The sequence below is a fragment of the Opisthocomus hoazin genome, chromosome 14 (genome assembly GCF_030867145.1).
Source record: "Opisthocomus hoazin isolate bOpiHoa1 chromosome 14, bOpiHoa1.hap1, whole genome shotgun sequence".
NCBI classification, from domain to species: Eukaryota; Metazoa; Chordata; class Aves; order Opisthocomiformes; family Opisthocomidae; genus Opisthocomus; species Opisthocomus hoazin.
The window spans coordinates 8860918-8874614 of NC_134427.1; the positions used below are offsets into that span (position 1 = coordinate 8860918).

Sequence of the window (13697 nt, forward strand, 5' to 3'; positions counted from 1 at the left end):
CGCCGCCGCGCACCGCGCATGCGCCACAGCGAGGCCCCGCACGGCGGGCCGGGGCCGGTGGGCCCGCGGCGGCGAGGCGCATGCGCAGAGCGGCCCCGCGGCTCCCCGCGGCGGCGCGGCCCGGTTCACCGGGCTTGCGGCCAGCCGGGCGTGCGGAGCGGGGCGGTCCCGCCGAGCCTCGCAGGCGAGGACAACCAGAAAGCGTTGGGAGCCCTGAAGCGGGACGGAACGACGCAGCCCCCGCCGCCGCGGCGAGGTGAGGCGAGGGAGGGGCCGGCGCGGCCTGTCCGGGGCCGGTGCCCCCCGGGGCCGAGCCTCCCTTGTGCCCGCGGGCGTACGGCCGCAGCGCGAAGCCGTGAGGGAGCTTAGAAATGCACCCGCCGCCTCCCCGGGTGCCTGCCCGGCTGCTGCGTGTGGGAGAGCCCCGGCCGGCGGCTTGGCCTGGGCCGGGCCCCCCGACGCATGCACAGGGGAGCAGCTGGGCTCTGGGGCACAGGCGCTCGGTGCTGGGGAAGACACCTGTACACTTCTTCTGCTATGCCATAGCAGTTCCCGTCCAGCCCGACCTAAACATTTGTGTAGAGAGCAGTTCTGCCCTTGCGCCCTGACTGCCTGGCGAATGTCAGTGTCAATGCTTGCCTGTTGCCGTGTCCCCATCCACCTAACTGTAGGCAAACCATTTTATCTAACTGTAGCTGGATATTTACAACTCAGATCTAAGTATTTTAGGTGTCTAAAGTATGTTCGTTAGTACTCTTGCTAAGTGCTATGATGCTGAACTTTCGAAAACTAAGCATCTGAGTTAATACCTAACCATCATCGCTTCTCAGAAATACAGCTGATGGTTCTGTGCAAGCCCAGACACCTCTTCATGGGCTCATATTCCAGGTGAGGTTTTCAGGAGGTCTTTAAGAACAAAAATAACCCGAAAGGTAAATAATAGATAGCTAAAACACTTTTTTCACAGGTCACATGCTTACTAATTTATCTAAGGCTGCTGGCATTTTGTAATTTGGAGTGGCTGTGTTTATTTCCTCCATGGGGGTATTTCCCTGTTACTATCAAAGATCCCCCCCATCATCACCCATGCCATAACTTCGTGCCCACCAGTCCCTCTGTGTCACTGTACCCACCCACCTCATTCTCCCGGTCTCCGTTTCCCCGCTTTGAATCTCCATCCTTCACCTGCATCCTCCCAAAACTCTGTTTAACATATTCTCTCCTTTCTTAATCCCTGTTGCTATGCTGAGTTTCTTAAACCCAGGAATTTGTCATTTCCTCATTTCCATTTTTCACCTCATTCTGTTCCATAGCACAACCCTCCCACAGCCACATCCCCTTTTCTCTGCCTCATTACCCTCCTCGGGCCGTTGTGGGTCACCTTGGCAGTCCCCAATTTCTCCTGTATATATATTCGCATTAAGGTTCTCTTGGCTGTGGTAAACCCTGGTCGGGCAGTAGGTTGATGTGTCAGTTCCTGGTACTGGAAAATTTGAGTACATGAAGAGATGTTTTTGCGTGCTCGGCAACATTTTGGATATTGTCGACTTTTTCCGTAATGGTATCCTGGCACACAGCGTTAGAAGCTTTTTGCTGTCCATAGTGACAAGGACATAATATAATAACTCCATAATAATAATAAATAGCAAATTACACATAGTTTGGTGATGTAGTCAGATTTTGCAGGTGGCTTTTGTATTGGCAGAGCCAACATGTCTGTGAGTAGATTTCCGTTCAGGGCTGCATGTTTTTGCTAGATATTGTCGCTGGAATCACCTTTTGGGAACCCTCCAGCTGTCGAATGAAATGCTGCGCTGAAGCGCTGGGCAAGGAGAATGGTGCAGGTTCTGTGTTAAAGCTCAGAAGTGTGGTGTTGCTTTTAGTGAACGGTGGCAGTGAGAGGTGATTAACAGCATTTTTCTTTTGCAGCAACAGATTTTGATTTTCCAGTAACTGATCATGATGATTAGAAATCAAGCGGAAGACAGTTCTAAGTTATTTGCCTTGTTTATCTTTGGAGGAGATGGCAATTCTCTGTCACCTCACAGAAAGGTGTCATTACTGGCTACAAAAGCAGTGGCACTGGACTGTGAAAGGTTTTTTCCTTCTGTAGTAATACAAGACAAGGTACTTTGTCTCCATTTTTTTCAATATAAATACTTATTGAAGAACCCTGAAAATATTTGACATGTAATCTTGTGGGCCTGTTAACTCATCTCAGGTACTTGATAGGCACAAAGTTCTTTATTAATAATGTCAGTATAGTGCCAGAAATGTGAGCATCAACAAAAACTGTTGATGAGACATATACGCTGTCTCTGAAGGTAAAAAAATGGAGTACACTCGAGTCAGTCTTGCTTAACAGAAAACGCAAGGAGGTACCATAATAAATAGCAAGCTATGTAAGCGATAGTTCTGCTCGGTTGTCTACGAACATCTGCCCTCAGTCATTCTGAAGTAGAAGAATCATTCATACAGCCACGATCCCGCTTAAGGAAGTCGAAATGATGAAAAATGCTAACTTTTCCATCTTAACTGCTTCTGTACCTAGCACTCTGGAAGAAGAATTGCTATTTCCCAGGAAAAAAATTAAAACCTTTTTAAATTCGGTGCTGGTAAAGACCCTGCACGCAAGAGGCAAGTGTGTATGTTGCAATTGTTACCGAAAAATATTAGAAAATAAAAATGAGCAAGTGCAAACTTGCGATTCTTTTCGCTTGGAGTGGAGCTGTAAAGTTCAGTCCAAGACCTAATGACAGCCGAGAACCGGGGAATCGCGCGCCTCATGGCGAACCGGGTGCTGGACCTCCGACGGCGGTGCGGAGGCTCACGCCCTCACGGCCCGTGAACGGCACAGCGCGTCCTTCAGCGGCGACACGCAGCTGGGCAAACGCGGGAAAAGCCCGCGGGGTCGGAGGCGAAGAGAGAGGCTCTAACCCTGCCCAGGGCTGCAGAGCCTTTCCGCCACTCACGCTGCCTCCGGGCAGGGCAGGGCCCAAGCCCAGCGCGGGCCTCCCCCGGTGAGGCGCACACCGAGCGCGGTGGCGGCCGCTGGACTCGAACCGGCGCACCCTGACAGGCAACGGCCCCGCGTGACGCGAGCGGCGTCTGCGCGCCCATTGCCGCGTTTCAAACGCACGCGCTGCCCGGCAGCCAGTCAGCGCCGCGCTCCCGGCAGAGGCTCTCGGGAGCCCGCGCGCAACGGGAGCCGGGGTGCGGGCGCGATGCTGGGCTCGCAGCCATGCGCAGTGGCGGGACGTAGTTGCAGCGCGCATGCGTCCTGCACGGCGGGTAGCTTTCCCTCCGCCCCGTTCCCCGCGCATGCGCGGTGCGCGGCAGCGGCGGGCGCGGGGGGTGCCCTGCCGGAGGCGCTCGCTCCCCTGCCGAGGCGGCGGCACCGGGAGCTGGGAGCTTGTCCGTCGGCGGCATCGGCTGGGGGAACGGGCCGCCCCCCGGGCCGCCCCGGCATGGGGCGCTGCTGGGGCCGCCCCCCCCGCCGGGCCCGGCGCGCCTGCGGGCTGTGCGTGCCCGCAGGGCCTGTAGGGGCGGCGGCGGGGAGCGGCGGCCTGAGGAGCCGCTGCGGGCGCCGGCAGTGAATGGGCGTCGCGGCGGAGCGGGAGGAGCCGGAGCCGCCGCCGCGATGGCTCAGGAGAAAATGGAGCTGGACCTGGAGCTGCCGCCGGGGAGCGCCGCGACGCCGAGCGACGGGGGCGGCCTGAGGCGGTCGAACAGCGCCCCCCTCATCCACGGGCTCAGGTGAGCGCGGCCCGGCCCGGGCCGGCCCGCGGCGGCGGCCCCGGGAGCGCCCGGCCCGGCGGGGCTCGGCCTGGCCGCGGCGTGGGCCGCCACCGGGGCCTTGCGCCCTCGGAGTGTGCCAGGCCCCGCTGGCTGCTGGCCGTGCTCCGGGCGGACCCTCGGCTCTCCCCGCGCCCCGGCGGAGGCCTCCGAAGCACGTCGCTTTTTTCTGAAACGCTCGAGTTGCCGCCTGGAAGTGCGGGGCCGCAGCTGCGGGTCCCGGCGGGCTGGCGGGAGGAGGGTGCTGGCTGGGCTCCTTCGCTGGAAACAAAATGGATGTCTTCAGCACACTGGAGCCCTGTGTCGTAGCACGGTGTAGTTTCAAGCAAAGCAGACCTTAGAAAGTTGTTCACGAAACTTTTTTTCCCCCTTCAGTGACAACTCGCAGGTTTTTCAGCCTTACGTGTTGCGAACTCGCAGGAACAGTACAACTGTTATGAGCCGTCACAGCATGGTAAGGAATCTTAGGCATGTTTTGTTTACACCTAACAAGAAATAATTGGGCTGGAGAAATGAAGTTGAACTTGATTTGTGTTTGCACTAAGCATCCTAGCAAGCTTCCAGGCTGCAGAACATGCATTTTTTTCACCTGTAACTGCAACCTACAGTGCAATGATACTGGTGTATTAACTGAATGTCCCCAAGAAGACAACCAATAGCTGAAGCTATGTGTGATTCCCAGTATTAAGTACAGTCTTGAAGTTAATTTGGACCTGACCATGGGCTGGAAAGCTGCTGTCACAATTAAAGGTCTTGAAAGGGTGTTGTAGTTTGTTGTAAAAATGGGAGAGAGAGAGTCGCAAGTCTCTGTTGACCTGCTTGTTTGACACAGACATTCTTTTTCTTGTAAGGGCTGAATGCTAGACGTTAGAAAATAATTTAAAGAGCAGTTTATTTGCTGGGTGGTATTTTGCACTTTATTGTAAAAGTCTGGTAGTGTACAGTACTGCAGTTATTTAACTTTTCAGAGAAGTTGCATTTCTTTTTTTTTGCACTCTTTCCTTCTCAACTCAGGGATCTGTATGCTCTTTTCCAGTAAGATTTTTCTTTCTAGTCCGAGGGTAGTGAAGATAAAGTATTGCTTTTCTGAAAACCTGGGGAATTTAGTCCTGAAATAGGTTTCTTCTATGTCATCTGTTCAGAAAAAGTGAGATGGAATTTTAGTTCAAAATCTTCTGTTGTGACATTTCTTAAAAATTAGAATCGAGAATTTTGGAACGCAGGTCAGTAGGCGTTATGTAGACACATGGGCATCCTGAGTGGGAACTGGTGGCCCGTTTGTGGGTGGTGGTAGCCACAGTTCCAGAGGAATTAGCTGCATAGAATTGTATGCAATTGAAAAATTGCAAAAGTAGAGTTTTAGGGAGTGTTGTTAAGGATTGGGCTGAAATGTGGAGATTTCTGCTTTATAATAGCCAAATGGTTGAGTAAGGTAGTACAGGAGTTTGTCGTCTTACTGTAGGCAATAGGCTGTTGTGTAATGTTCATAGTTTGATCTATAATACCTCTCTTGTCTGAATGGCATGTATAGCTGTTTGTGTATTTGAGGCACTAAGCAGTATCTGCTTGCAAGTCTGAGATCTGTGCCACTTGATGAGTGACAGAATGAATTTGTAAGTGGTTAAACAAGTCTTTTCTCTTGAAGGTCAATGTTTACTTTTTGCAACATTATTTTGAGTCATCCACACGTAGTTAGTTGTACAGCTCATTTTTAATTCACTAAGAATGTAGGTGATGGTAAATAGGATGTATGCAAGCTGTTGATGTGCGATTTAATCATTGTGCCTGTCACTTTTTTCAGTTGTTGTCATCATCTCCTATTCGTATTCCTAGTAGTCGACTTCATCAGATCAGAAGGGTAAGTGTAGTTTGTGTCTGTATATTTAGTGAACAGAATGAAAAGTATTGTATAATATTGAAGTACTTACATAATGGGAGTTTCTTTCCTATTGAGTTTTTCAAGTACTAGAGGAAACAGAGTGTTTTAAGACTGAATTTCAACAAGGAAGGGTTGTTGTAAGGCTTACTGTTGTAATGTTTAAACTACCTGGCATTTTTGAAGTGTTGTTCCATTGAAGAGAAATGGTGAGCTGAGCTTGTAGTAGTCGTCTTTCTGGGGTGCTCCTACTGTTCATATTCCAGTTCTAAAAGCAAATTATTGAATCATGAGTGTTACTCTGACTACCTGTAATGAATCAAATGTTATTGGAAAACTTAACAACACTTGTCTCCCGCAGGAGGAAGGAGTGGATTTAATGAACAGAGAAACAGCGCACGAAAGGTGAGTGTTATTGAAACAATGTGACAGAATAGCCAGAGTTATCCTCTTTGTAGCTGCTGATGGGATTTTTTGTATTCTAGGGAAGTGCAAACAGCAATGCAGATAAGCCAGTCATGGGAGGAAAGCTTGAGCCTGGTAATCTCTTTATAGATGTTTCCTATTTAATTCTACTTTGACACTCAACCAACAAATTTAAGGGAAAGAGAGGAATTAACTGTGAAAATAATTTAAGAAGAACCTAAGTTCATCTGCTTTAGCTACTTTGTGCATTTGGCCCAATGCCCTTCAGTTAGAAGGTTTTGCCTTGGATTCGAAGGCAATGTCCTATGCCCGTGTTAAGTTTGAAACCTTGTATTTACAGAGTGACAATGACTTGGACAAGTCTGAGAAGTCTTCCTCCCCTAAGAGAATAGACTTCATTCCAGTTTCGCCTGCGCCTTCACCTACGAGAGGAATAGGAAAGGTAGGAGAAGTGAAATACCAAAATGAGAGAACATTTTGGAAGTTCAGACCAAGGTGAACTGTGAAAACTTGTGACTTCACAGATTTGATAGTTTTTTAAAAAAACCCACAACCAAACAACAGCAAAAAGCCCCCAACCAACCCAAACCCACATTTTATCTGTTTCTAAGAATCAGATGCTTATGTTCTTAAAACCTGCAGAGCTTAAGCAGTGTGCCAGTTCTGTCACACTGATTGTTTTCAGTTGCTGCTATTTGTGCGCTGTATGGAGGTGTTAGGGTTCTGGTTCTAGGGAAGCTGGAAGAGGTCATCGGAGTAATCACGTCTGGACATGATCTGCTGCTGCATGCGTGGGGGTATGCTGGGGATGAAGCACCAAAATCAGAATGTGTCATATGTGTAGAGTAAGAGTGTAGGCAAAGGCTGGAAGCTGCAGATCTGTGTGGCGAGGAGGATGGAAACACGTCCATCAGTTATGGAAAGGAAGGCATAAACTCAGTGCGAAGGAGGACTCTGGCGTGCTGAACTTGCACTGTAGACTGGTGGTGGATGCTGGAGAAAGGGAAGAGGCAGATCTTAAAACTGCTTTCTCCAGTGAAGATCGGAGAACTGAAATGTAGCACCAAGAAACTGGCAACAGTGTTTAAAGATGAGCTGCTTGACCCTTCACCCTCTTCTGTGGTTCTGCTTTTGTACCGCTACTGTGTTATGGCATGCCTCTGATGCATGGAGCAGCCACGTGCTAGTGCCGGGCCAGTGTGTTCCCAGTGTGACACTGATGTTGGCAGCTGGTCCCCTACCTTTGGAATCGTGACTGTAAAGCAGTAGTGGATAACTTGACAGAAACATTTTTGTGCTTAGCTATGGGCATTCATGGGCTAAGCCCGGATTAGCTGCAGAACCACAGAGCTAAATTCTCTGTTCTACTCTGGAATATTGTGTTAAAGTTTCAGGTCAGATGTATTATTTGTTTAACAAGCCCTTCAAAAGAAGTAAGTGTTAAGTACTGTACTGCTGCTTCTAAATGTAACAGGAAGAACAGAACTATCTTATTTAGAAAACAGTGTTTTATTTCCATTTCAGATTTCTTGTGGGTTTGAGTTATAGGCTAATCTGAGCAGCATTGCATTAGCCAGTATATTTTTGCAAGTTAATTTTTAATGCTTCTAAGATGGCATCTGATCATCTCTGCTGTATTCTGTTACTAGGCTTCCTTTAATTGGGGGTGTTTTGTTTGGAGGGTGGGAGGAAACACCTGAGTGTTTGCAAGGAAATTCTGAAGTATCTTAATGTGACTTTTTCTGCAGCAATGTTTCTCACCATCATTGCAAATGTTTGTGAGCAGTAATGGGTTACCTCCAAGTCCTATTCCCAGTCCAACAAGGCGATTCTCCAAGTAAGTAACATCTGCAAGTAACGGGTATACGTTGGCTTAAATTCCAAGGCTAGCACAAAGACTGGTTAAAGCTGATGTTAAGGCAGTTTTACAATAGCTGAAGTCTTGTCATATAAAAATGCTCTGAAAGTTCAGACTTTACCAATGGTAGCTTTATGTGGGTGCCCTTATACGAGCCTGTGTCAACTTTAAACTAGACTTGGTAACTTATGGGGAGATTGCTGGGTACTTCAAGTGAACATTAACTTTGTCAGTGTATCAGTTTAATGTAAACATTACACACAATTTAGAAATGGGTTGAAATGAGAATGTGATGCACTGGGGGAAGGAGAAAACCCTGTAAAATTTAGTACCACTTTGTGGCAGATAATTCCCCCAGGGATCAGTACTGGGCCCAGTCTTGTTTAACTTCTTCATCAATGACCTGGATGAAGAGTTAGAGTGTACTCTCAGCAAGTTTGCTGATGACACAAAACTGGGAAGAGTGGTGGATACACCAGCAGGCTGTGCTGCCATTCAGCGAGACCTGGACAGCCTGGAGAGTTGGGCAGAGAGGAACCTGATGAGGTTCAACAAGGGCAAATGCAGGGTCCTGCACCTGGGGAGGAACAATCCCATGCACCAGTACAGGCTGGGGCGGACCTGCTGGAGAGCAGCTCTGTGGAGAGGGACCTGGGTGTGCTGGTGGATGACAGTGGGCAGCTAGCAGCATGCCCTGGGTGCCAAGATGGCCAGTGAGATGCTGGGGTGCATTAAGAGGAGTGTGGCCAGTAGGTCCAGGGAGGTTCTCCTCCCCCTCTACTCTGCCCTAGCGAGGCGCCATCTGGAGTCCTGTGTCCAGTTCTGGGCTCCCCACTTCAAGAAAGATGAGGAGCTACTGGAGAGAGTCCAGCGGAGGGCTACAAGGATGATGAGGGGACTGGAGCATCTGTCCTAGGAGGAAAGGCTGAGGGAGCTGGGCTTCTTCAGCCTGAAGAAGAGAGGGCTGTGAGGGGACCTTATAAATGCTTATAAATGTCTGCAGGGTGGGTGTCAGGAGGATGGGGCCAGACTCTTTTCAGTGGTGCCCAGCGACAGGACAAGGGGCAATGGGCACAAACTGAGGCACAGGAAGTTCCATCTGAACATGAGGAAGAACTTCTTCCCTCTGAGGGTGACAGAGCCCTGGCACAGGCTGCCCAGGGAGGTTGTGGAGTCTCCTTCTCTGGAGATATTCAAGACCCGCCTGGACGCAGTCCTGTGCAGCCTGCTGTAGGTGACCCTGCTTCGGCAGGGGGGTTGGACTGCGTGACCCACAGAGGTCCCTTCCAACCCTGAACATTTTGTGTTTCTGTGATACTATGATCTGCTCTAATAGGCAGCACTTCTTTGTTATCTATATATTTAGATTCTCCAAGCATTCTGGTTGTGCAGGAATAGTTTTAAAGAACATTTCCCATGATGAGATTGTGTTGATTTGATTGCTAGGTATGGTGGCATTCAGACTTGGAACCTTTACAGGTCTGACTGGGTATTGGTATTCTCTCTCTAGCAGGAGGAGTCAAAGTCCAATCAACTGTATCAGGCCCAGTGTTCTTGGCCCCATTAAAAGAAAAGGTATACGTATTTACATTATCAGATGTTTTAATAGGGATGTAGTTTTGCAGCTGAATGCATTTCTCTCTTCCATATTTTTTTGTTCTGTAAATACAATGCAATTGTATCCACGGTGACCTGGAAGTTTCCAGTCATAACTTAAATACAAAGTAAAGTAGCTAGTCTGAAACACAAGAATAGAAAACTTTAAAAGCAGCTGCTGCTTAAAAGGCAAACTTTATTCCACATCAAATTAAATGTTACGAATATTCGTAAGCGCTGACATTCCTAAGAGTGCCACTGTACAGTGCACACCCTTCAGATCATCTTAGGAATGTTGCTTATCATGCAGTATCTTCTAAACTTAGTACTGAATGTTTGTTTTTACTGTGAAAGTTCAGAAGGTGAATGTTTAGAGAAATGGAATAGATCAGTGCTCTTTCCTCCTGAACGGGGAAAACTACATTCTTTCCTGGAAGTATTCTGTGTTAAGGATATTCCAGTTACATCCCAGAACAAGTCTCCGTGGCAGAACTGTAAGAGATATTTACAAGCGTGCCTCTAGCTATGCTTATCCTTTTTGCATTATTTTTTTTTAACTTAGGCATTCTTAAGCACACCAAAAGCATGTCCTTTTATTTTACAAGAATTATATTTAGCCTTCAAGAAAAATTACTGTTTATCAGGGGTTTTTTAGGATTGCTTTTCCTATCAGATAAAGAATTTTGTCTAATTTATGTTGAATTGACAGGAGAGAGAGAAGTTCTCATAGAAGCCAATTCTATCTTGGCTGTTATTTTCTATGAATTTTAGAAGCATTTAAATGTTGAACAAAACTTTATCAAGCTCAGTGGTCAATAGAGAATAGGTATTCATACCATGGTGTTTTACTTTAAACATTTTACAATCAACTTTACATAGATTATGTTAAAAACAGTGCAGGTGAAAGGAAGGCTTTCCTCACTCTATCCACATGCTCTTGTGGAGCATCTTTTACAAAGTGGAGATAAGAGTTTGCCTTTTTTGCTCAAAATGTCAACGAACTTTCAAAATGTCATTTAATTTTAAAACATGTAATCGATTTAAATGATCCTAATTTCTTTTCCTGAATACATAATCCTGTTATTCTGAGTTTCAGCAGTAGCTTTGTGGTTCATATTCTACAGACACTACACGGTAACAAATTGACACCGTGATATGTGGGGGGAAAGAAAATAATGGAGAGCATTTCACTGCTAGAGGGAATTAAAACTGATAGACTGTGCAACGTGTAGTAGCGGTGCAGATTTGTCTTTCTGAAATTTCAAGTGACAGAAGAGTTACCTAAATTGGTGACTTGTTTTTTTTTTCTTGTTTTTTTTTTTTTTTTTTTTAAAATAAGACCAAGTATTTTATAAATGTGTCTTTTTTCTATTCTGCTTGATAGAAGCTGTTATTCCTTCCCTGCAAAGAAGGGGATGTATCCCCGTGGGCTAAAGGAGATTGGGAATTTGCGGGGGTTTATCAGTCTTTCATAAAAGGAGTGGTAGTACAGTTCTCTGGTGTAACACTATATATGCTGGTTTGCTATAATGCTTACCTTTGTCAGCTTCTCAGAATGACACCACAACTTCAGTGAAGTGTAGGTAAAAAGCCAGAAAGTTTATTTCCACTTCATTTGTTGCCAAACTAAAAATTAAAATATACTATAGCTGAAAGGGGTTTTTTTCTTTATGCTTGTTATTGGCAAGTTCATGATATTTTCAAATGTGTCTGTTGTACAGAAGCTATTAATGAGCTAGCTCATTCTCAGGGCAGATTATATTAAACAGATTATATGAATTCTCTGTATCATGTTTAATCTTTTAATGTCAGTAGATGATTACAGGTACAAAGATACTGATCCATGATGAGTAAGTGGAAATGCATACACATGCCAGATTTTTTTTCTATTCAGCTTTTCTGTAAAATGTACATAATGCATTAGAATTTGTTGTACGCAGGAGGGTGAAACAGTGAACCAAGCTGGCATTCCTATTTTTGTAATCCCTGAGAATTTTAATGTCTGTATTTTGGTTTATGTCAATTGCCTCATCTCAACTGCTTACTTAAAATTAAGTCACGGTGATTAGTTTGCTTTAGATTATTTTGTCTGATTGTAGTCTAAGTAGCAAGTGCCTGATTATGTGTCTTTGAGGTTATTGTAGCCCCTTAGATACTGCTGAAGCATTAGTTAAATCAAGGATGGACTGGATGGTTGAACAACAGTTAGCATCAAAGTAATGTCCTACCCCAGTGCTTGGTTGGCTGAATTAGAGGACTTACCATGTTACAGATGCAATCTTGCTCTGTTGTGGGACAAACCTCTCTTTTACAATAGAGAAATATTAAATGGACATTCCAGAGACTCAAGTGAGTTTGATTATTTGCACTGTTTTCCTTAGGTGAAATGGAAACTGAAAGTCAGCCAAAGAGACTTTTTCAAGGAACAACCAACATGCTTTCTCCAGATGTTACACATCTGACAGATCTCAGTTCATGGTAAAATATTTCATGTGCCCTGAAATGTTAAAACAGGGAATGTACATTTATCACAAGCTTTCGTCTGTGTTTTTTCCAGAAAAAAACATATTTTGTGTGTAGTTTGAGTATGCATATTACTGGGAACTATTCCTGTAGTAGTGTAGTGTGACAATGTTCCTGCTCCTTTGAACAGTTCTTCCTGAGCAGGCTCCAGCCTAGATTTTATGTATCAAAACTTTCATGCTGAATATAATTGTTACAAATCCCTATTGGCTCGTAAACTAAGTTACTTTGCCTTGAAGACGCTTCTTCATTTCGGTCTGTTGTAGGCAGTGGTCATATGGTATCTTTGGTACGCATCTGAATACTTAGAAAATGCGTGTGTGAATAGTTGCTGCAGTTACATAGTTCATGTTGATACATTCATGATTTTTAGCGTTATAGCATGTCTCCTTTCTGTATTATGATGACAAAAAGCAGACTTTTGTGTCAAGAGTCAGATACTAAGTGTTCTAAAATATCAACTCTGTATTACTATTTAACTTATAACTCCGTATTACAGTTTACCTACAGAATTAGAACTGCCTAGAAATATTTTTTCATGTTGCTTCCAACTAAGTTGTAAAAGCATCAATTTACGTGCCCTCTGGAATCTTGTATCAAGACTTTGAAATGCAAACACAGGAATTCCTTACAAGAGAAAAATAGTTTTCAGAATCTTGCTTTGAGTAGTGCAACATAAAAGAACATACTAGCTAATTAAGAACATCTCTGCTGCATTGCTGATTAGATTCTTGTTATCCATTTCCTATAATCTTTTAAGGTTTTATTCTTGTTAGTTGTCATCTCCTTTCTGTAACTAATTAAAATCAGACTCATAATTTATTCTGCATGTTTGAAAAAAAAAAAATTCTGCTCCTCATTCCCATGAGGAGCATGAATATATGTATAACATGCTACAGAAAACAAGGAGTTTTCAGGGCTGCCAGTCTTGCAGAAAAGACTGAGTGGTAGTATAGGTCTCCTACATATTTTCTACAAACGTGAAAGTACGTTAGCTTTGTACACAAAGTCATCATGCCCGTCTTGCTAAATAACCTTTTTCTTTCGCCCTAGCCTGTCTTCAGATATTCTGGATGGGAGTAGCAGCAGTGTTGGCTCTTCCTCCGATTCGCTGACTAAAGGCAGCATCACCACAGAGTCTCCAGTGACATGCTCGAACTCCTGCTCTTCATTTATTCTGATGGATGATCTCTCACCTAAGTGACTTGCTAAGTTCGGAGTCAATGTCTGGCTGTGCTGTTCCCTTACTGTACGCTTGTACAGAGAAACAAACTCTGATCCTTGAACCATAAACACGAGGATTATTAAAAGGAAAAATTACTGTAATCCTTGGCAACTTTCCAGTGATTTTGATTTATCCATTTAATGGACACTGTAGACCATATTAATGTCTGGTTTTGCGAATTTATTTTTTAAACAAGATGTCTGCTCAGAGTATACTAACTTTTTGCTTTCAGGAACTTGCATACACTTTTTGATTCCAAGAATAGGTATGTACCTGTTAGTGTTGCAGTTTTTAGGAAAATACTTCTATCATTATTGTGGCCACTATGTCTAGGGAAATAATTTGGTCCAGAAGGATTTGAAAATATGGATTTATTCTCTGGCACTTCTACCGCTGAG

At 45.3% G+C, this 13697-nt stretch overlaps 1 protein-coding gene and 1 non-coding gene across 3 annotated transcripts; both read left to right on the plus strand.

Moving 5' to 3' along the window:
* Positions 1-110: 110 nt before the first annotated feature.
* PABIR2 (PABIR family member 2) lies at positions 111-13400 on the plus strand. 2 transcript variants are annotated; one of them, XM_075435335.1, is made up of 10 exons: positions 111-256; positions 4171-4249; positions 5597-5653; positions 6033-6076; positions 6157-6211; positions 6438-6539; positions 7846-7934; positions 9466-9530; positions 11933-12029; positions 13128-13400. In XM_075435335.1, the coding sequence occupies exons 2-10, from the start codon at positions 4232-4234 to the stop codon at positions 13276-13278; spliced, it is 678 nt and encodes a 225-aa protein (XP_075291450.1). In that variant the 5' UTR covers positions 111-256; positions 4171-4231; the 3' UTR covers positions 13279-13400. The 2 variants fall into 2 exon arrangements, with proteins under 2 accessions (XP_075291450.1, XP_075291451.1); XM_075435336.1 differs by lacking the exon at positions 111-256 and adding an exon at positions 3346-3756.
* On the plus strand, positions 12899-13043 carry LOC142363164 (small nucleolar RNA U109). Its single transcript, XR_012765548.1, has one exon. It is a non-coding gene; the product is annotated as a small nucleolar RNA U109 (small nucleolar RNA).
* Positions 13401-13697: the final 297 nt, after the last annotated feature.

Excerpts from the sequence above, each read along its gene's own strand:
- PABIR2 (XM_075435336.1), top strand. The coding sequence starts at position 3,641 with ATGGCTCAGGAGAAAATGGAGCTGGACCTGGAGCTGCCGCCGGGGAGC. Across the intron at positions 6,077-6,156 it reads AGAGAAACAGCGCACGAAAG|GGAAGTGCAAACAGCAATGC; the intron begins GTGAGTGTTATT and ends TTTGTATTCTAG. Across the intron at positions 9,531-11,932 it reads TGGCCCCATTAAAAGAAAAG|GTGAAATGGAAACTGAAAGT; the intron begins GTATACGTATTT and ends TGTTTTCCTTAG.